At 43.3% G+C, this 25092-nt stretch overlaps 1 protein-coding gene across 1 annotated transcript in view; it reads right to left on the reverse strand.

The window, feature by feature from the left end:
• Positions 1-25092, reverse strand: part of MYO1D (myosin ID) — a 339856-nt gene that overhangs the window by 99480 nt on the left and 215284 nt on the right. The window contains exons 20-21 of the mRNA XM_074940974.1: positions 14584-14697; positions 8098-8252 (exon numbers count right to left, since the gene is read on the reverse strand). Of these exons, the coding sequence (XP_074797075.1) occupies positions 8098-8252; positions 14584-14697 (269 nt within the window). The remainder of the gene's footprint in view (positions 1-8097; positions 8253-14583; positions 14698-25092) is intronic.

A 25092-nucleotide genomic window follows, 5' to 3' on the forward strand; every position in this document is an offset into this window, starting at 1 on the left:
AGTAACCTTAGGGAGAAGCATTCATGTCTGTTGCCCCTCCCATAGCTATATAAGGACACCCCAACCGCCCTCAGTTCCATCTCTCCAAACACCCATGAGAGATGACTCCGATGCAGAGGGGACGAAGGGCAGGTCATGGAATACACATCTGAATCACATCTTAAAGAACCACAGTTGCAGTAAGTAACCATTTCTTCTTTGTGTAGATGCAGATGTGTATTCCCCTTAGGTGACTCACAAGCAGTACCCCTCTCAGGAGGCGGGGCTTGAAGTCTACCTAAATTAGGATTGCAGGACCACCCTTCCAAAATTTTTATTGGCTCTGGAAGATGTGGTAATGGCATAATGGTCTGTAAACGTAAGTATGGATGACCCCATGGCAGCCTGGCAAATATCCAATATGGAAATGTCACTGAGGAATACTCTTGACATTGCTTGCATCCTCGTCAAATGAGCTCGTATCCACTGAGGCAACATAGCCGAAGCTATTTCATATGCAGTCTTGATACAGGATAAAACAACAAGGAGTCCCTGTGGCACCTTAGAGACTAAAATTTATTTGGGCACAAGTTGTCATGGGCTAGAACCCAGTTCATCAGATGCATGCACGAAAGCTTGTGCCCAAATAAATGTGTTAGTCTCTAAGGTGCCACAAGGACTCCTCGTTGTTTTTGCTGATACAGACTAACACAGCTACCACTCTGAAACTTGATACAGGATGTTATCCATCTAGTGATGGTCTGTGAAAAGACTACTTGACCCTTCATGCAGTCTGCATGACAGGAACAGATAAGGTGAAGCACAAAATGGTTCAGTCTTATCCAGACAGAAAGCTAGACATCTCCAGACATCCAAGGTATTTAGACAGGGATCCTCCGGAGATGAATGCGGCTTAGGAAAAAACACAGGTAAATATACCGCCTGGTTCAAATGAAACTGAGACCCCTTTGGAGAGCAAGCCTGGACCAAAGTCTCTTCCCCCCCCCCCCCCCGTCCCCTCTGAGAACAGAACAGGTGACATTTCCTGTTTTCCCTGTAGCAGATGGGAACAGCCCACACTGTGAAAACTACCAAGAGAACACTCGTCTTCAGGGACTACTCATGACTCAGGGGAAAATACCTGATGAGATGGTCCATGAGATGATTCTATACCCTGGACAAGTGGACAACTATCATAGCAATGCTCTCCTTGATGCAAAACTGCCACACATTGATCACCTTTAGGCAGAGCACCCTGGAGTGTGCTCTCCCTTATTTGATCACATAGTACCTCCCGGTCATATTTTGGTAAGTATGTGAACCACCGAGTGTCTGATATGGTTCCCAGAAGGCGCAACATGCATTGTGGATGGCCCGAAGTTTCAGCATGTTTATATGGAATGAGTACCTTCAGCAACCTGAGGTGTGCCTCCCAACCCAGCAGGAAGGCATTAGTAACAAATGACTTGGTTGGTGAGGGCCAGGTGAAAAGAATGCCCTGCCGAACATTCTGTGGACACATTCACCACTGCAAGGAGTCTAGGAACAGTGGAAGGAGACAAACCAGTCTGTCCAGAGAAGGTTAGAACATGAGATTGTCCTGAGCCACATCTGAAGGGGGCAAAGGTGCAGCCTTGCAAACCTGGTCACCTGCTTGCAAGTGGACATGTGGCCTAACAGTCTCAGACACATTTGAACTGTTATGGAAGGCTGAGATTGCAGACTGAGGAAAAGACGTTAAATTGTCTGAAAATAGTCAGTCAGAAGGAATACTCTTGACGTTGTGGAATCTAATGGGGCCTCAATGAACTCAATTTTTTGAGTGGGATTCAAGGTTGACTTTCTAGTGTTTAGAATGAGACCCAGAAGCACAGGCAAGGGCAATGTGGTGCTAATGTGAGTGAGAACTTCATCTCTGGATCTGCCCCACAGTAACCAGTCATCGAGGTACAGGAAGATGTGGATTCCCTTTTTCTGAGGTATGCCATAACCACCACAATACATTGGTGAAAACTCAGTGGGTTGAAGAGAGGTCAAATGGGAGGGCCATGTATTGAAAGTGGCAATCTACCATGACGAAGAGAAGGAATTTTCTATGGCTTGGTAAAATCACCACATGAAAGTAGGCACCCTGAATGTCCAGAGCAGCAAACCAGTTGTTCTGAGACAATGCAGGGAGAATAGAGGGATCATTCAGAAAAAATGGTTACCTACCTCTCATAACTGTTGTTCTTCAAGATGTGTTGCTCATGTCCATTCCAAGTAGGTGACTCCTAAGTCTTACCTAGATGGGGCTGGAGTTCATGGAATCGCTGACTTTAGCACTATGCTGCCAAATGCTGCATCATCCCTGGCATGCTGGGTAATGGCATAGTGAGAAGTGAAAGCATGGACCAACAACCATGTCCCCTCCCTGCAGATCTCCTGGGTCAGGACCTGGGCCAGGAGTGACGTCGGCCGAGGAGGCCTGCGCTCTTGTAAAATGTGCTGTCAATGCAGGGGCAGGTATCTTTGCCAAATCATAACAAGCCCAGATACAAGACGTGATCCACAATGAAATTCTTTGAGAAGACACCGGGAGGCTCTTCAGCCTGTCTGCTACCGCGATCAATAGCTGGTTCAATATATGCAACGGCTTTGTGCATTCAGTATAAAAAGCCGAAGCTCACCGAACATCCAAAGAGTGGAGTCTTTGTTCCCAGCTGTTGGTATGAGGCTTAGGGTAAAAGAACGGGAAGAAAATGTCCTGATTGTCATGAAACTGAGACAACCTTTGGGAGAAAGGCTGGGTGGGGCTAAAACTGTACCCTGTCCTTATAAAAAAGAGTGTAAGGAGGGCCGGAAGTTAGAGCCTTAAGATTGGACACCCTCCTAGCTGATGTTATTGAGACCAAGAATGCCACCTTCCATGACAGATAGAGTAATAAGCAAGTCACTAGGGGTTTGAAGGGGGGCCTCATTAGTTTTGAAAGGACCAGATTAAGGTCACAAGCTGGGATCGGCTGCCTAATTTGCGGGTATAATTTGTCAAATCCTTTAAGAAACCGACCAACCACCAGGTTAGCAAAGGCCTATCAGCCAGCCACTCCTGGGTGACTGAAATGGCAGCCAGGTGAACCCTTATTGATGAGACCAACAGGCTCCGCTGCTTTAAGTGTAGCAGATAGTCCAAGATGAGTGGTATTGATGACTGCATCAGAGAGGTACAGCTCTGCGAACACCAGATCGAGAATCTCTTCCACTTGGCCAGGTATGTGGCCCTGGTGGAAGGTTTCCTACAGTCAAGAAGAACCTCCCTAACGTGTTCAGAATACATTAGCATTACCAGGTTTAACCATGAAGCTTCCAAGCAGTGAGGTGGAGAGACTCGAGGTTGGGAGGCTGGAGTCGGCTGTGATCTTGAGTGATTAGGTCCGGAAGCAAGGGCAATGTGACTGGGTTCTCCACCAATAGCCACAGGAGCATGGTATATCAGTGCTGGCAAGGCCAGGCTGGCGCTATCAGTATGACTGCGGCCCGCTCCCTACGGCTCTTGAGCAGAACCTTGTGGACGAGCAGGATAGCTGGGAATGCGTAAAACAGGTGGTCCGTCCAGGGGAGGAGGAACGTGTCCACAAGCGAGCCCAGAATGTGATTCAGGAAGGAACAGAACTGTAGGCACTTCCTGTTGCTTTTTGTGGCAAACAAGTTGATCTGGGGAACTTACCAGCGTTGGAAAATGGTGTTCACCACGTCCAGGCGAATGGACCACACGTGGTTGTGGAAGGATCTGCTGAGATGGTCCACCAACTCGTTTTTGAGAACCCAGAAGGTAGGATGCCTCTAGGTGTATTGTGGGGGCTATGTAAAAGTCCCAGAGCTTGAAGGTTTCCTGACACAGGGGAGAGGAGCGAGCTCCAGCCTTTATATAAAACATTGCAGTGGTATTGTCAGTCACCACTGACACACATCTCCCTTCCAACTGGGCTTGGAAGGTCTGGCATGCCAGATGAATCCCCTCAGCTCCCTGACGTTGATGTGAAGCGAGAACTTGTCTTGAGACCACAGGCCTTGGCAAAAGGACCCCCGTGCACACCGCTTGCAGATCGAGCCACCATTGGAGAGATTCGAGAACTTGTGGTGGGAGTGTGACTACCTTGGCCAGACTGTCGCAGCCTGGTCAATATGTTGATGCCTGCCTGGTTAATATGTTGATGTCAGCCAGGCCTGGCGAAGTCTGAGCCTCAGACTTGCATGTTATACTATATACGTACAAGCCACTGTATGTCCGAGAAGCTTCAAACAATTCCTTGCTCTAGTGGTGGGTTATTGCCTGAAGCCTCCTATGATGTCGTGAATTGTCTGAAAACGAGACTCTGGCAGGAAAGCTCTGACTTGACCCAAATCAAACACTGCTCCTATAAACTCTATTCTCTAGGTAGGGGATAGAGTTGACTTTTGTACATTCAACAGGAGACCCAGCCTGCCAAAGGTAGACCCTATCATGCTGACATGCTGTTCCACTTGCATCTTGGAGTGGCCCGTGACCAACTAGTCGTCGAGGTATGGAAATACCCGCACACGCCTTTTTCTCAGGAAGGCGGCTACGACTGCCATGCGCTTGGTGAAAATTCAAGGGACTGCTGACAGGCCAAAGGGGAGGACTGTAAACTGGTAATGGTTGCGGTTCACTATGAATCTGAGAAAACATGTGTGGGACGGGACCATCGATGTGGAAGTACGTGTCCTTCGGGTCCAAAGTGGCGCACCAGTCCCCCAGATCCAGGGAGGGGATGATGGTGGCCAACGAGACCATGCAGAACTTAAGCTTTTTCATGAATCTTTTGAGGACTCGCAGGTTGAGAATCCCCTTTGCCTTTGGGGATTAGGAAGTATCGGGAGTAAAAACCCTTTCCCCATAGCTCCTGAGGAACCTCCTCCACCGCTCCCACTACCCAAGAGCGTTTGAACCTCCTGCAGGAGGAGTTGCTCGTGAGAAGGCTCCCAGAAGAGGGACAAGAAAGGAGGATGGGAGGGAGGAGAGGAGCAGAACTGGAGAGAATATCCCACTTCTATCGTGTGGAGAATCCAGCGGTCTGAGGTTATCTGGGCCCATGCACGATAGAAGTGGGACAGACGGTTCAGAAAACAAGGTGAAGGATCCTGTGACTGGACTGGTGTGTGGCCCCCGGCACACCCTCAAAAGGCGTGCTTAGAGCCAGAGGACTGCCTCACCAAGCCTTGGCCTTGGTTGGGCGGTGGATGGGGAGGCTTGCGCCTGCCATTCCTGCCCTGCTTCCTGAGAAGTCCTGTCTAGGCTGGGGAGAGCAGAAGCGTGGAGGGGGTAGGGGCTTAAAATGCTTCCTCTGGGTAGCGGGGATATGCAGGCCCAGGGATTTCAATGTTGCCTGTGAGTCCTTTAGGCTATGGAGCTTGGAGTCCATCTGCTCCAAAAACAACCCCATGCCGTCAAAAACCAGGTCCTGTATCGTTTGCTGGACCTTGGGGGGGAGGCCCAACATTTGGAGCCATGAACTCCTCCTCATGGCTATGGCGGAGGACATGGTTTGTGTGGCTGAGTCTGCCATCTCCAGTGAGGCTTGTAAAGAGGTCCATGCCACCGCCTTGCCGTCCTCTACCAGTGCTGCAAACTCTGCTCTAGAGTCTGCCAGGATTAACTCCTTAAATTTCATGATGGTATTCCATGAATTAAAGTTATATATGCTCAGGATTGCTTGCTGGTTAGCAATCTGAAGCTGGAGTCTGCCAGTAGAGTACACCTTCCTGCCAAAGAGGTCTAGCTTCTTTGAGTCCTTAGATTTCAGAGTTGGGCCCTGCTGCCTGTCTTTTCTCTCTTTCGCTGCCACCAACAACCCCAACTGTGGATGAGAGAATAGATATTTGTACCCTTTAGAGGGTACAAAATACTTTCTTTCTACCCCTTAGCTGTGGGGGGGAGGGGGGGAAAGGGAGGAGTAGAAGCGGGAGTTTGCCACAAGGTCTTTGTGATGGTCTTTATGAGGGGTAATGCTACCCTTGAGGGCCCCTCAGGAGCTAAGATGTCCACCATGGCGTCCACTGATTTGACCACCTTCTTGGCATGTAGCCCCATGTTATGAGCCAACCTGCGCAACAGCTCCTGGTGTGCTTTATCATCAATGGGGGGAGGCCCAGAGAAAGAAGATCTCACCACCGCCTCATCAGGCGAAGATGACGAAGACGCCTGAGGCGTTACCAGGCCCTCCTGTCCCTCCAGCTCCCTGGAATTGTCCTGTCCAGTGCCTTGCTGCTTGGTGCTGGTAGTGGCCTCAATGTCAGCCATGGTGCCGGGACCCAGACAGGACTCTGCGCCGTGGTGCAAAACTGTCTCGGTGCCTCATGGTGGGATATGGTCCTGGGGTGATGGAGGGGCATGACTTTCCGAAATTACTGACTGGGAGCCTCTGGAATAAGTGTCCTGGGCCTGATGGTATGCTCACGGGGTCCAGAATGGCCATTGCACAGGCCCTTACCAATGCACGATCGAGGGGCCTTGACCTGCCTCCTGTCTATAGCGGCACCACTCCAATGGGTGCTGGGTGCACCTGCAGTAGTAGGACTCTGCCTCTGAGTCTGATGACTGGGACTCCAAGGACGGAGACCACAATGGTGCCGAGCAGTACGGTGCCGCAGAGATGGTGAGCGGTGCCGCATTATTGCAGGCTTGCCTCACGCCTTGCGGTGCCCAAGGCATATCTCGCCTGACAGGGGACTGTGGTGCCGGTATGGCAATCAGGTCCCTGGCCACTTCAGATGTGTCTGGGGTGGAAGGGAGCTCCAACTCCCCCACCTGGCACTCTCTAGCAGGAGAGTCCAATGGTGCCAGACTCAATGGATCCCTCTGCAGGCCTGAAGTCGACGGTGCCGTTTCCTGTTCGACAGGCGCTGGATGCCCCTGCACGGGATGCACATCACTAGCGCAATGCTCCTTGAGGCGGGCCTCACAGAGACTGATCCCCACATGTGGTGTTGATCTCTATTGGGGATTTCTCCTCCACACGCCCTGGTGAGAGCATCACTGGGGAAAAGAGACTAACACTTACTACTAGCTATATACAATAAGAAACTAGACTAAGACTATCTGCGAGGTGGTGAGGCTACAACCACAGGCTGTAAGGAGGAACTGAGGGGGGTCGGGGCGGCACCGCCTCATATAGCCAGAGAAGGGGCCACAGCCACGTGAGCCACCCCTCTATGGGTACTGCTAGGAAATATCTCTGGCTCTGGCACACTGGGCATGCACACACCTAAGTGGAATACACATCTTCATCTACTTTAATTTCTGCTCATCTATAACATTGGAACATAAGAACAGCCATACTGGGTCAGACCAAAGGTCCATCTAGCTCAGTATCCGGTCTTCCGACAGTGGACAATCCCAGGTGCCTCAGAGGGAATGAGCAGAACAGGTGATCATCAAGTGATCCATCCCCTGTCACTCATTCTTAGCTTCTGGCAAACGGAGACTAGGGACACCATCCCTGCCCATCCTGGCTAATAGCCATTGATGGACCTATCCTCCATGAACTTATCTAATTCTTTTTTGAAGCCTGTTATAGGTTCACCCTTGGCCTTCACAACAATCTCTGGCAAAGAGTTCCACAGGTTGACTGTGCGTTGTGTGAAGAAATGCTTCCTTCTGTTTGTTTTAAACCTGCTGCCTGTTACTTTCATTGGGTGACCCCTAGTTCTTGTGTTATGAGAAGGAGTAAATAACACTTCCTTATTTTCTTTCTCCACACCAGTCATGATTTTTTTGACCTCAATCATATCCCCCCTTAGTCATCTCTTTTCCAAGCTGAAAAGTCCCAGTTTTATTAATCTCTCCTCATACAGAAGCCGTTCTATACCCCTAATCATTTCTGTTGCCCTTTTCTGAACCTTTTCCAATTCCAATAGATCTTTTTTGAGATGGGGTGACCACATGTACATGCAGTATTCAAGATGTGGGTCTACCATGGATTTATATAGAGGCAATATGATATTTGAAAGAATACAGTATAATGAGTCAGCACTGATATAAAGCAAGTTCATCAAACAACTTTAAGGGTCATCGCAGACCTGATGAGCTGGATTCTGAACTTTCACAGAATAACTGACCTCTTGAAATGGTTTGCCAGGACTCCAACCAGCTCTCCAATTCTGCTTTCATTAGTTGGCTGTCTGTTGAAGAGGCAGACAATGAGGTCTTTGTTATCCTTTGTGTGGAAGACCACAAGCTGGTCCTTTCCATTGGAGACACTCAATCCCGTCAACTACAGAGAGAAAGCACAGAATAGTCTTATGGCATATATCTTGGTAACAATCCTCCACTACCAGAGGAAAGGACTAAATCTAATATATCTTTTCCATCTTTAATTTTGATCATTTACTTCAGTATGCTATCCCATCTTTTCAGTTTTTAGCTCTGAAAGGATCACAGAACTAAATATTTCCATGAGAGAGTTTAGCATGCATGGATTTTTCAATGCTCCCCCTGAAAGCCCAGAAAAACTCAAGGGAAACAAGGAAGATTGACACTACACATTATCCTGGAAGCCAGCAGTCGAAACAAAGGACAAGAATAGACTCCCGAGACCTTACTCAGTCTGGCCCAACTTTCTGTGGGATTACTAGTAGTATTTATTATTTGTATTATCATAGCACCTAGGAGCCCAGGTCATTGACCAGGACCCCATTCTTCTCGGCGCTGTGCCCCCCTCTGAAAATGGAGGAACCTGTTTCCAATTGTTTGGAGTGCCTACCACCAAGTATCTTTGGAGGGATACCATTATGCCAGGTGGCAGTAGGCCCACAACCCTGCTTTTCCTTTCCAAAGGAAGCCAGTAGCAGAATGGTAGCACGGCTGAGAGCACGTTTCTTTCTCTCAAGCTAACAATCTAATGTAGCCCTTTGTATTTAACAATGTGCAGATAATATACAAGATATAAGCAAATAGGAAAATCAAGAGACCCCCAGGAAAAAAACACCAACAGTAAACTCCACAAAGATCAGATACAGCAGACATTCTTCTCTGGAAATTTAGCTTCTGTGAGCCTCATCAGGGATTGCAGGGCTCCTCTCCAGAAATGTCTGGAGATACCAGGAACATGCTCATCCTCTAAAAATGAGGTGGAAGAACCTGATAAGCATAATACTGATGGAACCTGAAAGTCCTCAGGCCTTCTTTTCTAAAAGAATTTCCTTCTACAAACTCCCATATCCTGTGATCAAACATTTATGCTAATCCAGTCAGAGACTACTCTGTACCCTGAGAAGCCTGTCTGATTTTCAGAACTGGTCAGGGTGCATCAAGAGTCCTCCCACAAGGCCAGTCAAACGCTTAACATGACTGTGGCATCCCCCAAAAGTATATGTAATGAACACCACAGTAGCCGCCACCAAATTTTGGACAGATCTCTGGCACAGAAGAGCCCTGGACTATTCACCCTCTTCAGAGGTGCTCATGCTGTACTGATCTGAGAGCAGCTCACTGCTTCTGGACTAAGCTTTCAGACAAACTAAACAGACTCATTTTAATATGTCAAATACCCAGCAGTGATCTCCTGCACACAATAGGATTTTACTCTCCACTACCCACAATACTTAAAAAGATTATAAAACAATTTTTAAACAAGTTACACTTCATGCATGGAAATTGTCAGCTGCCTGAGTGTATAGTGTCCCTTAAAATTAATTTGCATGTTTAAATATCATGCCATTGATCACAATAGAACCCCATGGGTTAGTGCTATCTGGGCTTTAAAAGTGCATCTAACGGAGGGAAAAAAAAAGAATGAATTGAAATCAATGAATTTTAAAAGCCTGTTTAAAAATTAATAATTAACTGAGCTGCTTTAGGAGGCCAACAGCCCTTGAACAAAGAATTCTCTTGCTTTTCTATCTCAGGCTTAAAAAATTAACACCAAATCTTGAACATAGCACATAAAAAGGAAAGAAAATTGTCTCACTAAGTACAAAGAATGGTAATCATTCAGTTTCCGGGGTGTTAGTTGTGAAGGTCAGAAAAAACTCAAAACTTTTTAAAAGTCTGTCCTTTTTAAAAATCAGAAATATATGTATATACTGTGAAAAGTAGTCAAAGAAGAAATTCCTTCCACTGCTTTGTCAATCACCTTTAAACTGCCCTCTGCCATCTTGAAAAATCAGTTTCCCCCCCTCTGTAGGGGAGACTAAAATGAATGCCGCATAAAAATTATTACCAGCACACTTACTTTATAGCAGAATCTCAAAATAGAAACACTTTAATCCAGACAAGGCTGTAATAAACTGGGAGTAAGGAAGACATCTCTGAAACAAAAATACCAAAATCCTTTGAATTTTCCCCTTTTCCAGAGAGCTTTAAGGGTTTTTTTCTGCCTAGATTTTATTAAAAAAGTCAAGACGTGTGTTTGTAATAATATATAAGTATGTTTCCAGAGTAATTAATGCCAGATTCCTCAATGTCTAGCATATTCAAACAAATATAGTTTGTAATTCCATACACAAAATCAAAGACTCCTTTGTAAAGAGACAAGGAGAGCATACAAAATCCAGGATCTGAATTGCATTAATCAGTCATTCATTAAGGGAAAGTCTTTGCCATTACATATGAGCAATAAGCAGTTAAAGAAAATGGTAAAGTACAGGATGGCTTCTTGAGCTCAAAACAAGTTCACGGGTAGCACCAGACATCAGCTGACTGTCTCCAATGAGATCGCCATGGAAACACCATCCCTAAGGATGTTGCCATGTTGATAGGGTGCTTTAGAAATGTTGATAGTGAATATTGCTGGCAGGCAGATGAATTTCAGCCGGGTTCACCCTTGTACACATTAGAAGGGCAATCCATCTTCCAGATGAACATATACCTTTCTAGCAAGGAACATCTAATAGAGCAAGCACAGAGGCTGGTGGTAATTATCATCCATTTACTTCTTTAAAACATCCACATCAATCCAAAGAACTGTGTTTTTTCAACAAAGAAAAACACCTGTATTATTAATTGGCTACTTATGCCACCTCCCTCATCAAAATATACACCAATATAAAAACCAGTGCTATTATTGAAGAGACCATATGTGCTGAAAAATGAGAACTACACTAGGCAGCTCAAATGGTAAGGGACAAACTGCAAACATTCAAATCACTAGATAAGGTACGAAACAAATCTACAAATAGAAAGAAATGATGGATGAGCTTGAGCAAAAATCACAGGCACGGGTTTAATTTAGGGGGCCCTGTAAACCAGAAAAATAAAACATTTCACATATTGTGTCTAAATCATCTCAACTCTGCATTCTCTTCTCTTCACTGCCCATTCCTGCAGGATGCCACTAGCTCAACAGTAAATCAGTATGACAAGGATTCAGGCAGCATGCCTCAGCACTATGATGCAATTTCTTTGGTCCTTTTCTAATATTCCCAAGGGTTGTTCCCTGTAATTAAAACATATATGAAGAGGGGCCCAGGATTGCAAAGTAGTTATTTACTATTACAGTGTTTGAAGAAGACATGCTCATATAAAGCATTTCCAATTCAGAACACTAACATTCTGAGGTCTCTATAGTTCACAGAATATTTTCATTTTGCCCCATTACCCCCTTACAAAATACCCCAAGGTCTCTTCACAATTATTTAGATTGAGGAGATTGTTCAATACAGGAGTCCAGATTGGGTCCAGATTGAGTCCAGTGTAGTGAGTGTCCTTAGCTAGCACTTCTGGGAAGTCCTCACTCCATTCATGTGAATGGATGTTCTATGGGAAGGACTGCAACAACAAGCTATTCGCACCCAAAATGTGTTTTCCAGGCAACTTGCACAAGACTGTACATCTGACTTCTTTGTGACCTTCAATTTTTAAAACATTAAGAAGTTTTCTAAGCAAGCCATGCTGTGCTCAGGCTGATAGCTGTCCGTATCAAGGCATAGAACGTTGTTACAGAATAATATAGTCTCCCTCTGCTAGATGAACGCAGAGACAAAGCTCAGCCTTTAAAATTTTCTTTCATATAGGTTTAATGTGAAACACTTCCTTCAAAGATGACAGTGGTCATCTGATAAATGTGGACTTATTTCAATTACCAATGTAGCAAGTTACTTGTATTGATCTAACCATTTGGTTTGAGACAATGGGATAGCAAGCTCACAATTGCTCACTAGAACATAAATCAGAAACCAGATTTTCATTAATTCAGGGATCAAATGAATTTTGATTCCTTAAACAAAAATAAAAGCCAGCAGCTTGCTTCGAAAGTACAGTTTGCTTTTTAGATTCCCTGTATATTTTCATAAGTTGGTTTGGGTTGTCTGGAGTCAGCCATCCAGCAACCAAACCTGCTGACAATTTCATTTTGTACAATTAGGAAATAATGTGAATGGAACAGAACATCAGCCCAGGAAAACACCCCACAGCTGCTACATAAACTCAGAGGCAAGGCCTGTTTTCAAAGAAGGAGGCCCTGATGCCATGACAATGCTCTATTGCAATAGCTATTCTTATTAGAACAAGTGGCTAACACAGGCAGATGTTAACCCATTAGGCAGTGAGCTACGGTGTGTGTTCATGAGCCGCTGGTGCACTTCTTGGCTGGTTGAAGAGCAAAGCATGCAGGAGGGCTGGATGGGGAGTAAAGAACCAGTGCTAACGATGCGGGAGGGAGCTAGTAACTATGGCTACATATGCAGCAAATATTATTCATTCCCCACTCCCCATTTTCACTGTCATTTACAATAAAGGAATACCCAGATTTACTGATGAAATCCTAGCCGTATATTCAGTGGGACTCTGTACAGCTGTGACATTGCCAAAGTAGCCCAACCAGCCCGTGAAGTTTTGTAGTAACTACAGCATAAGAACATAGGAATGGCCAGACTGGGTCAGACCAAAGGTCCCCCCAGCCCAGTATCCTGTCTGCCGACAGTGGCCAATGCCAGGTGCCCCAGAGGGAGTGAACCTGACAGGTAATGATCCAGTGATCTCTCTCCTGCCATCCATCTCCATCCTCTGACAAAGAGAGGCTAGGGACACCATTCCTTATCCATCCTGACTAACTGCCATTAATGGACTTAACCTCCATGGATTTATCCAGTTCTCTTTTAAACCCTGTTATAGTCCTCGCCTTCACAACCTCCTCAGGCAAGGAGTTCCACAGGTTGACTGTGCACTGAGTGAAGAAGAACTTCCTTTTGTTTGTTTTAAACCTGCTGCCCATTAATTTCATTTGGTGGCCCCTAGTTCTTATATTATGGGAACAAGTAAATAACTTTTCCTTATTCACTTTCTCCACACCACTCATGAGTTTATAGACCTCTATCATATCCCCCCTTAGTCTCCTCTTTTCCAAGCTGAAAAGTCCTAGCCTCTTTAATCTCTCCTCATATGGGACCCGTTCCAAACCCCTAATCATTTTAGTTGCCCTTTTCTGAACCTTTTCTAATGCCAGTATATCTGTTTTGAGATGAGGGGACCACATCTGTACGCAGTATTCAAGATGTGGGCGTACCATGGATTTATATAAGGGCAATAAGATATTCTCCGTTTTATTCTCTATCCCTTTTTTAATGATTCCTAGCATCCCGTTTGCTTTTTTGACTGCCGCTGCACACCGCGTGGACGTCTTCAGAGAACTATCCATGATGACTCCAAGATCTTTCTCCTGATTAGCTGTAGCTGAATTAGCCCCCATCATATTGTACATATAGTTGGGGTTATTTTTTCCCATGTGCATTACTTTACATTTATCCACATTAAATTTCATTTGCCATTTTGTTGCCCAATCACTTAGTTTTGTGAGATCTTTTTTGATGTTCTTCACAGTCTGCTTTGGTCTTAACTATCTTGAGCAGTTTAGTATCATCTGTAAACTTTGCCACCTCGCTGTTTACCCCTTTCTCCAGATCATTTATGAATAGGTTGAATAGGATTGGTCCTAGGACTGACCCTTGGGGAACACCACTAGTTACCCCTCTCCATTCTGAAGCAGGTTTAACTCAGGCTGCGAAAATTAAGTAGTAGCAAACCAGCTAAAAGGGACACTGAAGAGCTAAAAGGCCAGCTCTTTCCACCCCTTCTTCATCAGTGATAATCTTCTGCTTTGTCAATATGAGTTAAGTCTCTGCTAGCCTGAGGACCAGATACTCCAATCCAATTCAATATTTGGCTCTGTTTACTATTTAATATACATTTTATCAACACGCGTTCAAATATTAAGGGTTGGAGAAACCCACAAAGGCATGGAAATTCTGAGTTAGAGCTGCTGTGACTTTCTAACCTCATTTTATGGGACCACAATCCTGCAATGTATTGTACACAAACAATAAAACAATTTGAAGAGGAAAACATAATGAGTAGTTTGGTTTCTGGCCTTCATATTACATACTGGAATTAAAAGGAACATTATTTAGCAGCATTTAAATAGTGCTTTACATCTTCAAAGCGCTTTACAAACATTAAACATATACGTGATGCAAATGTAGGTATCATCTCAATTTTACAGGAGGGGAAACTGAGTCAATTAAGTGCCTTGTTCAAGACCAGAGGGAGTGTGTGTGTCAGAGCCTGAGATTAGAACTCTGAAGCCATTGGATTCCAGTCCTCATACTTACATTGTAAAGTGGGATGGTATTCATCACCTTATACTGCTTCATAGGGTCCATTTTATAAAGGTGTCGATCAGTGATAAAAATTGCTCGGTCCTCCACCTTATTAAAGCGATTAACCTGGAAAAAGGCAAATCCCCATAGATGTTAAGTCTCACAAATTACTTCAAGTTGCTTGAAAGGATCAGAATGCATGGTATCAAGTTCCTACATATGTAAGTGCACCTAACAGAAACAACAAGAAACATTACTGTGTGATCTGAAGAGGTTTAACATTTGCTTCAAAATTTCTATGCCAAACCTGGGATGTGGAGCCATAACATGTAAATATCTTCATCAAGGTAGCTCCATATCCTCAGGTTTCTTATGAACCATAAAGCTGGGTAGTATCTGGGGACAATGTGAAATGCATTTCATACTCTATTGTGATAATTTACAAACGAAGTAATTTAATATAATTCAGTGAAAAAAGTCATGTTTTAATGCAGTACTTGTACTCAGTAAATGTTAAGCCAATTATAGAGATTCTTGGAATTCAGTAAAGAACCATTAATTCTCCTGCTGAGACTCATCACTATCATGTCACTTTTCAACCACACTGGCTGCCAACAAGAGTCCAATAGAACCTGAAATTAACTGGATACATGTCAAGGCACTAGAGGGACAATCCTTAGAAATGCACAGGTGGTTCATTCATTTTAAGCTAAACTCATCACAGTTCTATCCTAGTAGGATATTATCTGTATGACTGAACACTCAGAATGAGGGGATCCCTCTGGAAGCTGATCTTAATGCATGGTATATTGAAGGACGGCTTGAGAACAATGATAAAAAGCATTTTTCTGAAGTGGCTACATTAAGTTTCCCTTGTGCTGATCATTGCTGAACCTTACTTCACCTCAGTTACTATACTGAATTTCTCACTACATCAAATCTGATGGAATTAAGAGGGCACCAATCCTCTGACTGAAACAGTCTTCCCAATCTAGTAGTGTATGCCCCTTGGATTATTTTCCAGTACAGAACAACAGTTTAAGTCAGTTAGTATTTTGTCTTAATTCATGCATGTTACTATAATCAGGGGGAACTTACTGTTTCTATGCCATCACAGCAACTGGAAGATAGACATAATAAAAGGGCCAACTCATCTAATACACTAAAAGTAAAAGGTGTAATTTAGCAGCAAGCTATTTAAAACTACCATAAAATGACGTTTTCCCCTAGTTCTCAAGATTCTCTTTTCTGCATTCACTTTTAATCACCAGCAAAGTACCAAATGATCCTAGTACTACACCTCAGTCAGCCAGAGGGCTTGCTATTGCCATACAAATCATCTCTAGTGAGGCGCTCACATATTTTTGCTATCCATTAAAAATCGCGACTGTACTGGAGGGCTGGAGGATAGCAAGCGTGCCTATATATAAAAATGTTCTGGGGTGATCTAGGAAAGTGAAGACCAGTAAGCCAATTAGCCAGTTATAGATATAAGGCTAAAACAATAATTAAAAAAGAATAAAAACACTTGGAAAATCATGATATGATAGGGTCTAACAAGCACGGTTTCTGCAAACAGAAAACAGTATCTCATCGTTAAAATTCTTTGAATGTGTCAGTAAAATAGTGGATAAAAGAGAACGGGTTGACATACAGGGAGTGTCACAGTACACCCATATTCTTCATAGAAATATGCTTATGGTATGAATATGGCATAACTAAGTTGTATTTGATGCAAGATGGGTCTTGTGAAATATCATTGGAAAGGTTATGATTTACTGAATGTGATTATCCTATTTGTATGCATGTATCATTGCTGTATCTGAAGTTAGGAATATAAACTCTATCAATTCCAAAAGTGTTTACACCTGGGAAATGCCCACCAGACAGTAGGCAATCAGCCTGAATGGGCCATTAGGAAAGACAATGGAATGGGTCTTTGAAGATGCTGATCTCCCATCTTCCTGGAGCTCCTTCCTGTGGACATTACAAATAAACCTTGTCTCATGGTTGCTTTGACACTTCAAGGTCATAAGATCATGTCACCTTGTACTAGATCCCCACCTTGGGCTTTCAGTGTTTTTCCATTAAGAGGGAGGGGGTTGGGAGTCAGACTGGGAAACAAAAAATTCATACCATATGGAAATTCTATTTAAGGCTGGAGTGTGATTTAATCATGGTCGCCGGCTCGTCACTGGATCCCTGCCCAGGATGACTGCTGTAAACACCTAAGACTGATCTGGGGAGAAGGACTGGGACCAGGCTGAAAAAGGTCAGCCTGTGAAGGGTATACCTGGAGATTTAAGTTGCAAACAGTGCAGTTTACCTTCAAGAAACTCTGTAACCTGCAAAAAACAACATTTAGGGTGAGAAATTACTATTTGTAGCCAATTTCTTTTATGTATTAAGCCTATTTTACATATTTTGTTTTATTTGCTTAGTAATCTGCTTTAATCTGTTTCCTATCCCTTATAATCACTTAAAATCTGTCCTTTGTAGTTAATAAATTTATCTTTGTTTTCTATAAACCAGTTTGTGCAATTCATATTGCATGGGGAGGAAAGCAAAAAGCTGTGTATATCTCCCTCCACATTGAGGGAGGGGGCAATTTTTATGAGCTTGCGCTCTACAGATCTCTCTATACAGCACAAGACAATATAATTTTGGGTTTACACCCCAAAGGAGGCGTGCACGTGAGTGCTGGGTAAATCCCTTAGCTGAATCCTCCCACACAGAGCTGATTTCAGTCTGTATCTGCAGCTGGGTGTGGCCTTACCTGTGTGTGTGCTAGAGATGGCTTGAGGGCCTGGCACAGCAAGAGTAGGGTGAGAAAGCCCAGGCTGGTGGAACAGGCAGGCTCAGTGGGACCCCAGTATATCAGGTGGCATCCCGGACGGAGGGCCCAACCCATCACAGGGAGGTTACTGACCTATAACTGAAGGTTCTTTGAGATATGTGAACTGTGGGTTATGTATGTGCACCATGCACCCAGAGCCAAAGAATATGAAAGTAGTGTTTGTTGGTCTGCGCATGCACCCTGGTTCATCTTGTGTCTCTGTACAAGGGGATAAAGGGCTGGGCAGATCGTCTGCCTTTCCAGTTCCTTCTGTGCCACGAATCAGATAAGAGTGGAAGCAGAGGGGAAAGAGGGTGGGTAGTGGGTATGGGAATACAGTAGTGGAATACAGATAGGGACCAAACATCTCAAAGAGCCTCCAGTTTCAGGTCAATAACCTCTCCTTCTTTGAGGGATGGTCCCTACTGTACTCCACTGTGCGTGATTGACAAGCAGTACCTAAGTAGGGGGAAGGTGTGAGGATGTACAGGGTAGAAATGAGCAGAGGACCACCATCCCAAAGGAGGCATTAGCAGAGGAATCATGCAGCAGGGCATAATGTCTCACGTGAATGGAGCTTCACATGGCTGCTTTACAGATGTCAAGGGATACCTCCTGAAGTGATGTGATTGCTGTTGCTTGTGCTGTGGTGGAATGAGCAGCTCTTACCCCATGGGGAGGGAAGGGAAGGTTCAATAGCTGAGAGAGTAGAATGAAGCCAGAGATCCATTTGGAGATTCTCTGGGTACATTTCATGTACCTCCTGATTCTTTCTGCTACAGAAATGGATTGTCTTGGGGATTTCCTGATTGGTTTTGTTCTTTGCAGGTACAATAAGGTTTAAGTACCACATTGGGGAGTATGATTGGTGGTTGGGATGATGTGCATAGGCAGTTGGGAAAACCAGAAGTGGGAGATCAGAATGACCTGTGCTCTGTCCTGCCGGATTTATCGTTGAACTCATGGCAGGAGTGATAACGGAGGAAAGGCAGAGTTGAACTGGTCTGATCAAGGAAGAAGCAGAGCATCAACCTGGAAGGGGCAACTGAAGGCTCCTCTGGAGCAATATGTGGTGCATTTCCTGTTTGCTTGAGATGTAAACAGATCCCTGGTTGTAGTTCCCTATGTTTTTTAATTTGGGGTATACATTTAAGTTGAGCCTCTATTATGGTGTCTTTAAAAAGCTTCCATGCAACTTGCAGGGATTTCACTTTTGGCACTGTACCTTTTAATTTCTGTTTAACTAACTTCCTCATTTTTGTGTAGTTCCCCTTTCTGAAATTAAATCCTACCATGTTGGGCTGCTGTGGTGTTTTCCCTGCCACAGGGATATTAAATCTAACTATATAATGGTCACTATTACCAAGCGGTTCAGATATATTCACCTGTTGGACCAGATTCTGTGCTCCACTTAGGCCTAAATCAAGAATGCTTCTCCCCTTGTGGGTTCCAGGACTAGCTGCTCCAAGAAGCAGTCATTTAAGGCATCAAGAAACTTTGTCTCTGCATCCCATCCTGAGGTGACATGTACCCAGTCAATATGGGGATAGTTGAAATCCCCCATTATTATTTTTTATTTTAATAGCTTCTCTAATCTCCCTGAGCATTTCACAGTCACTATCACCATCCTGGTCATGGATGCCATCATGGCAAAAGATAAACAGCAGGATGGATGCCTCAAGATCGTGTATTAGGTTTGGTGTTTAACACATTTAACAAGAATCTGGAAAAGGGCATGGGCAGTGGGATTTCTAGATGACAAAGTTACTTAGGTTAATGAAGTCCAGAGAAGACCGATGAACTTCAAAGGGACACAACCAAGCTAGATGAATGGGAAGCACAATGGCAAACAAAGTTAAATGTTGGTAAATGCAAAGTAATGCATACTGGAGGGAAAAAATGAGAATACTTATACAGTTTACAGGGTTCTAAATTAACTATCTACTCAGAAAAAATTGATCTGAGCTCAATTTCAGACACTCATAGAAGACTTTGGCTCAATGCACAGCTGCATTCTAAAGCAAACAAGGTGTTTGAATATATTTGGAATGAGGTGGAAGACAACCTGAAAAACATGCCATATAAATCACTGGTGCAGCTTCATCTGGTTCCTATGTGTAGTACTGGTCATTCCATCTCAAAAAAGGATGTTGCAGAATATTCAGAGAAGGTAAAAAATTACTAGGTCTGGAAAAACTCTGACATGAAAAGATTTAAAAAATTGGGATTATTTTTTTCAGAAAGGAGATGAATAAAAGGGCATATAAAAAGGATATATAATACTGAATGGTCTAGAAAAGGTAGCTTGGGAGCTTCCGCTCTACGTATCCTGTAACACAAGTTAAGGGGACGATCATAAATATAAAGGGAAGGGTAACCACCTTTCTGTATACAGTGCTATAAAATCCCTCCTGGCCAAAGGCAAAAACCCTTTCACCTGTAAAGGGTTAAGAAGCTACGGTAACCTTGCTGGCACCTGACCCAAAATGACCAATGAGGGGACAAGGTACTTTCAAATCTGGAGGCGGGGGGAACAAAGGGTTTGGCTGTCTGTGTAATGCTTTTGCCGGGAACCGCTCAGAAATGCAGCCTTACAACTCCTGTTAAGTTAGTAAGTAATCTAGCTAGAAATGTGCTAGATTTCCTTTTGTTTAATGGCTGGTAAAATAAGCTGTGCTGAATGGAATGTATATTCCTGCTTTTGTGTCTTTTTGTAATTTAAGGTTTTGCCTAAAGGGATTCTCTATGTTTTGAATCTGATTACCCTGTAAGGTATTTACCATCCTGATTTTACAGAGGTGATTCTTTTACCTTTTCTTTAATTAAAATTCTTCTTTTAAAAACCTGATTGATTTTTCATTGTTCTTAAGATCCAAGGGTTTGGGTCTGTGTTCACCTGTACATATTGGTGAGGATTCTTATCAAGCCCTCCCCAGGAAAGGGGGTGTAGGGCTTGGGGGGATATTTTGGGGGAAGACATCTCCAAGTGGGCTCTTTCCCTGTTCTTTGTTTAAAACGCTTGGTGGTGGCAGCATACGGTTCAAGGACAAGGCAAAGTTTGTACCTTGGGGAAGTTTTTAACCTCAGCTGGTAAGAATAAGCTTAGGGGGTCTTTCATGCAGGTCCCCACATCTGTACCCTAGAGTTCAGAGTGGGGAAGGAACCTTGACAGGGACATTCATTGAAGTTTCACTGAATGGAACTGGGAAATTCAAAGCATAGTTTGTCATGTAATGTATAAACTGTGCAGCTCATTGCCATAGGACATTATTGAGGCAAAGAATTTAGCAAGGTTATACCAGGGATTGGGCACTTATATGGATAACAAGAATATCCAGAATTATAATAGCTAATGCTAACATTAACTTTGGGAGGATATTAAAACTCCATACTTCAGGGTTTAAGACAAACTACTAGGGATTAGGTGGTTTCTTGCATCTGGTGCTGGCCACTGTGGAGTCAGAATACTGAACTACATGGACCATGGGTCTGATCCACTATGGCAATTTCTATGCTCCCTCTGTAACAATTCCAGCAGCTATTAGCTGAGACTGGGAAGTGTGCCCAAGTCTGGCCAGGCTGTACAGAACAGTAACAAATCAAAGAGTACCACAAATTCCACCCCATGTGTGCTGCACATGTAGTTTTTAACATTCCCACTGAACAATAAGCCCAGCTGTAACATGCAGAGATGTCCAGATAGGAAAGTACGCTGGCTTGTCTCACGGGAAGAGCAAGGTTTTGCGTCTCTTAAAATTAACACCCTTTTCTGGATTTAAGCAATCAATACCTTATTTCTTTCCTTAGCTTCAGCATGTTCATGTAGATTAACAGCCTCATGCATACGGTGGGGTTTTCTTGATTTGTTTTAATCAACACTTCCTAAAGGGCATTTTCATTTTGGAAGGTTTTCTTCAAATGTTTAAAAATATTTAAAAATGCCAATGCATTAAAGACAACATTGTTGCTTTGTTGGCTCTGTAATGGAGTAAAGGTAGGTCTATTATGTTCTCAGCTACAATTGTTTATACCCCCATAGTGAGCACTCCTTTCTAGCTTGTGTTCTCTGCACCACACCAAGTAATTTCTTGTATTATTTATATTTTCACTGATTCAAATGAGACTCAAGACTTGCTCTTGTTCACAATTACAATTTTGTAATCTCAAGTTTCAATTCAAGGAGGTGGCTTGGCTTCCTGATTTCTTTTGCTGAAGAAAAGCAAAGATCTAATTTCACAACAGAGAAACCCAAAGAGAGCTCTCTAGTTCTCCACCAGATGTGCCAGAGTCCTACAAGCACTGAGGAGTTTCACTTTCGTGATGGAAAATGATGAAAGAGTGACCTCTGTAGGAGAGTCTCTTGCCTCATTTGGGTGGGAGGGGAAGAGAGCTGCACTTGTATGGGAGGGAGTGGGCTTTACTTCCTAAGTGATCTTACTCTCTGCAGGCGATGAGAAAATCTGATGATTCTTGTCACCTCACAGGCATCTTGTCTTCTATGATGAAGCTCCCACCCTCTCCCTGAATCAACAGATGCAGGTCCCACAAAACCTAGTCTTTCATCTACAGAACAGACTCACTTTTTTCCATATGCAGAAATAAACTGCTTCAGAAATACAAAGCTCACTAGTGCAGCAGTTATTAAACTTCAAAGTACTTCCCTTCACAGGCATTCTAATCAAGGGCTATCAAAACTATAGTCCAGGCAGATTACTCAGGATCATTCATAGTGAGTCGATGAAACGAAGACTACATGCGCACACTGAGAGGAAAAATTCAAAAAGAGCACACCATGTATCATTTACACTACAACCGCACTGAGTCCAAGGGGCAGATCATCAGCTGGTGTAAACTGACATAGCTCCTTTGTTATGACAATTGACACCAGCTGAGGAACTGCCCTAAAGAATTGTAAATAAAGGATTAGATATCCTACAGTAGTACTGTACCTTTGAGACAAATATGCTCAATGTGTAAATCCTGTTTAGTTTTTGAGCTCCCTAGGCTCTATTAATATTTGCTGGAACTGCCTGCTATTGTATGCCAAAAGCCTTTTGAAATCATTATTAATAAAATGAACTGCACTCCTAAAGCACTTTCCATCTCAAAGCATTTGGCACAGGTATAGACTTATTTTACACATGGTGAAACTGAGGTACAAATAAGTTGCCCTAAGCCTCACAGGAAATCTGATGATGAGCCAGGAATCTCCTTCCCACTGTAATGAGGCTAGTAGCCAAGTATTTGATTTCTTAAACTATCTCCAGATATACATTTTTGTTCTGAAATCCCCAAAGAGACTGGTCAAAGTCAAAGTCAGGGAAGTAAACTAAGGATGAATTTGAGCCCTCATGTATTAAGGACTGAAGGCCTGCAAAAGAATACCCTTTAAGAGAAGCAATAAAATCAATTCACATTTATCACACTTTCACTTCTGTAACTCACACCTTCTTTGCTCCCGGCCTGAAATATTGTGTGCCACGTTTCAGGCTGGAGAGAGTTTGCAGACTGTTTATAAACCCCAGTAATCCAGGTTTAACATTAGAGGGCTGACACAAGTTTAACTACTGTAATGCAAACAGAACTCTACTAATGTCTACACTAGATCCTACATCAGCACAGCTACGCTGCTGTCACTGTAGTGTCATAGTTTAGACACTTGCTATAGCAATGGAAGGGATTTTTCCATCACTGTAGTTAATCCATCCCCTCGAGAGGTAGTAGCCAGGTCAACAGAAGAATTCTTCCATCAACCTAGCAGAGTCTATATTGGGGCTTAGGTTAGTTTAACTGATTCTCACGGGGTGTGAATATTTCACACTGCTGAGAAATAGGCTAATCTAAGTCTTACATGTAGACCTCAGGTCCCATAAGAACACTCTGAAGATCATTACAGCATTCAGGGTGCTGACACCAAATGGCAATACACGTGGGAATAATGGGTTTATGGAGAGTTAAAGGAAGGGTAAAACTAGTTAGAAAGAATTTTATAATTCATTTTTATATACAACTGTTCGACAGCAGAAAATGAAAATCTTTTTATCTTTAACAATACAGGAAATTAGTCCTCTGACTGCAATGATGTATCCTGTTCCTTTGGGGGAATATAGAGAATCCTGTAGCTTGCATACTAGATAGGGGAGCCTCCTTGGTTCTGAAATTGTCAGCCTGGACAGGGATCCGTCACTGCAGCTTGAGAAATGGTTTCTTATGCCAGATGTGTGAGAAACAGGAGACATACAACAGTTCTGCACTTATCACTCCTTGCTTATCAACTGGGTAGTTAGGGGAAAGGTGGAACTGACTGGCTCAGGTGATTGCTAATGGGATATGGAGTGCTTTGCCTCTATAATAGGTTGTCTGTTCTAACCCAGTCAATGGGGACTGAAAATGATTACTAGCTGTAGAATGTTCAGTGGTGTATCTAAAATATTTGTGGCACTCTTAGTGCAGTCCCATGTTTCAAAAAATCACAACCAAAGTGATCCCCATTTCAGAAGTGATCCTAAGGATTTAATGGTTTTGGAGGCTGAATTCTATTATTTTGCAAGGTGGTCATGCTAAAACAGTGTTGAGGGAATATGGACAAAGAGTGAGAGAAGCAGGAAATGTCACTGTTGGAAACAGAAATCTTGGACTCTGAAATCTAGCCCCATTCAGTACTAAAAAGGTTTAAGAGATTAATCTAAGATGACTTTTCTACAGTTCATGTTCTGGCAAGAAAGGAAAAAACACCAACAGATGCAGGAACTTTATTTGTTTAATTATCACGTGCAGCTGTTCAAGTTAAAAGTCATATCAAACATACTTCTCTAATAAAATAATCACTTCCATGGGTTTAAAAGGGCCCTTATGATTATAAATCTGGTAATTCTAACCTGGATTCAAACACAAGAATCAAAGTGGTACAGGACCAACACATGGGGTAGGAAAACACACAGGGCAAATTCAGGGATTATCCCAGTCTATGTGATAACGTGGTCAAAATGCTGCTTCCAGTCTCATCTTTCCATGGACTGTGTGACAAACGGAGCCTGCTGTGGAAATGCTGCTTTTAAAAAGCATTATTTGTTTTCCTCTGCTTCCCTTCTTCACCATTCTCCCTGGAACTGGCTCCCTCTCAAACTGTTAACTTAGCTGAATATGTTTTTCTCCCAAACAGCATGTCCAGGGGATATTTTCCAATCTTCTTCTTGGAAGTAGCTATGATGGCTTACAATTAAAAATAGAACAGCTACAGTGTGGTAAAGATCATTAGTATCACTGGCAACTAATTCACATATTAACAGCTCCTGTTATGGCATCAGTCTCCAGGATTGGCATTAACTGGGACTGCAGAGGCAGAATTATAATAATGTGTATTCCATAACATCAGTAAGTCACAAAAACTGAAGAATGAGATTCTGAATCCAAACAACAAACAGGAAGGCAATCTCCCACTGATAGATTCCACTTTATTATTCAATGAGACAAAAGTAGTGACCATCAAGACAGTTAAAACAAGTTAACTAAAAATCCATTTCACATTTCCAGCTGATGTGTTTCTTAGCTAATCCACTGCACTGAGTTCTTAAATTTAACTTTCAATTTACAAGTTAGGCAAGTTACGCAACAGTGAAAACTGCTGTTGATTTCTTTAAATGAACTGACTCTCACAAAATATGTCAGCAGACATGTTTTATCAC

The sequence above is a fragment of the Natator depressus genome, chromosome 27 (assembly GCF_965152275.1).
Source record: "Natator depressus isolate rNatDep1 chromosome 27, rNatDep2.hap1, whole genome shotgun sequence".
In the NCBI taxonomy this organism is placed as follows: Eukaryota; Metazoa; Chordata; order Testudines; family Cheloniidae; genus Natator; species Natator depressus.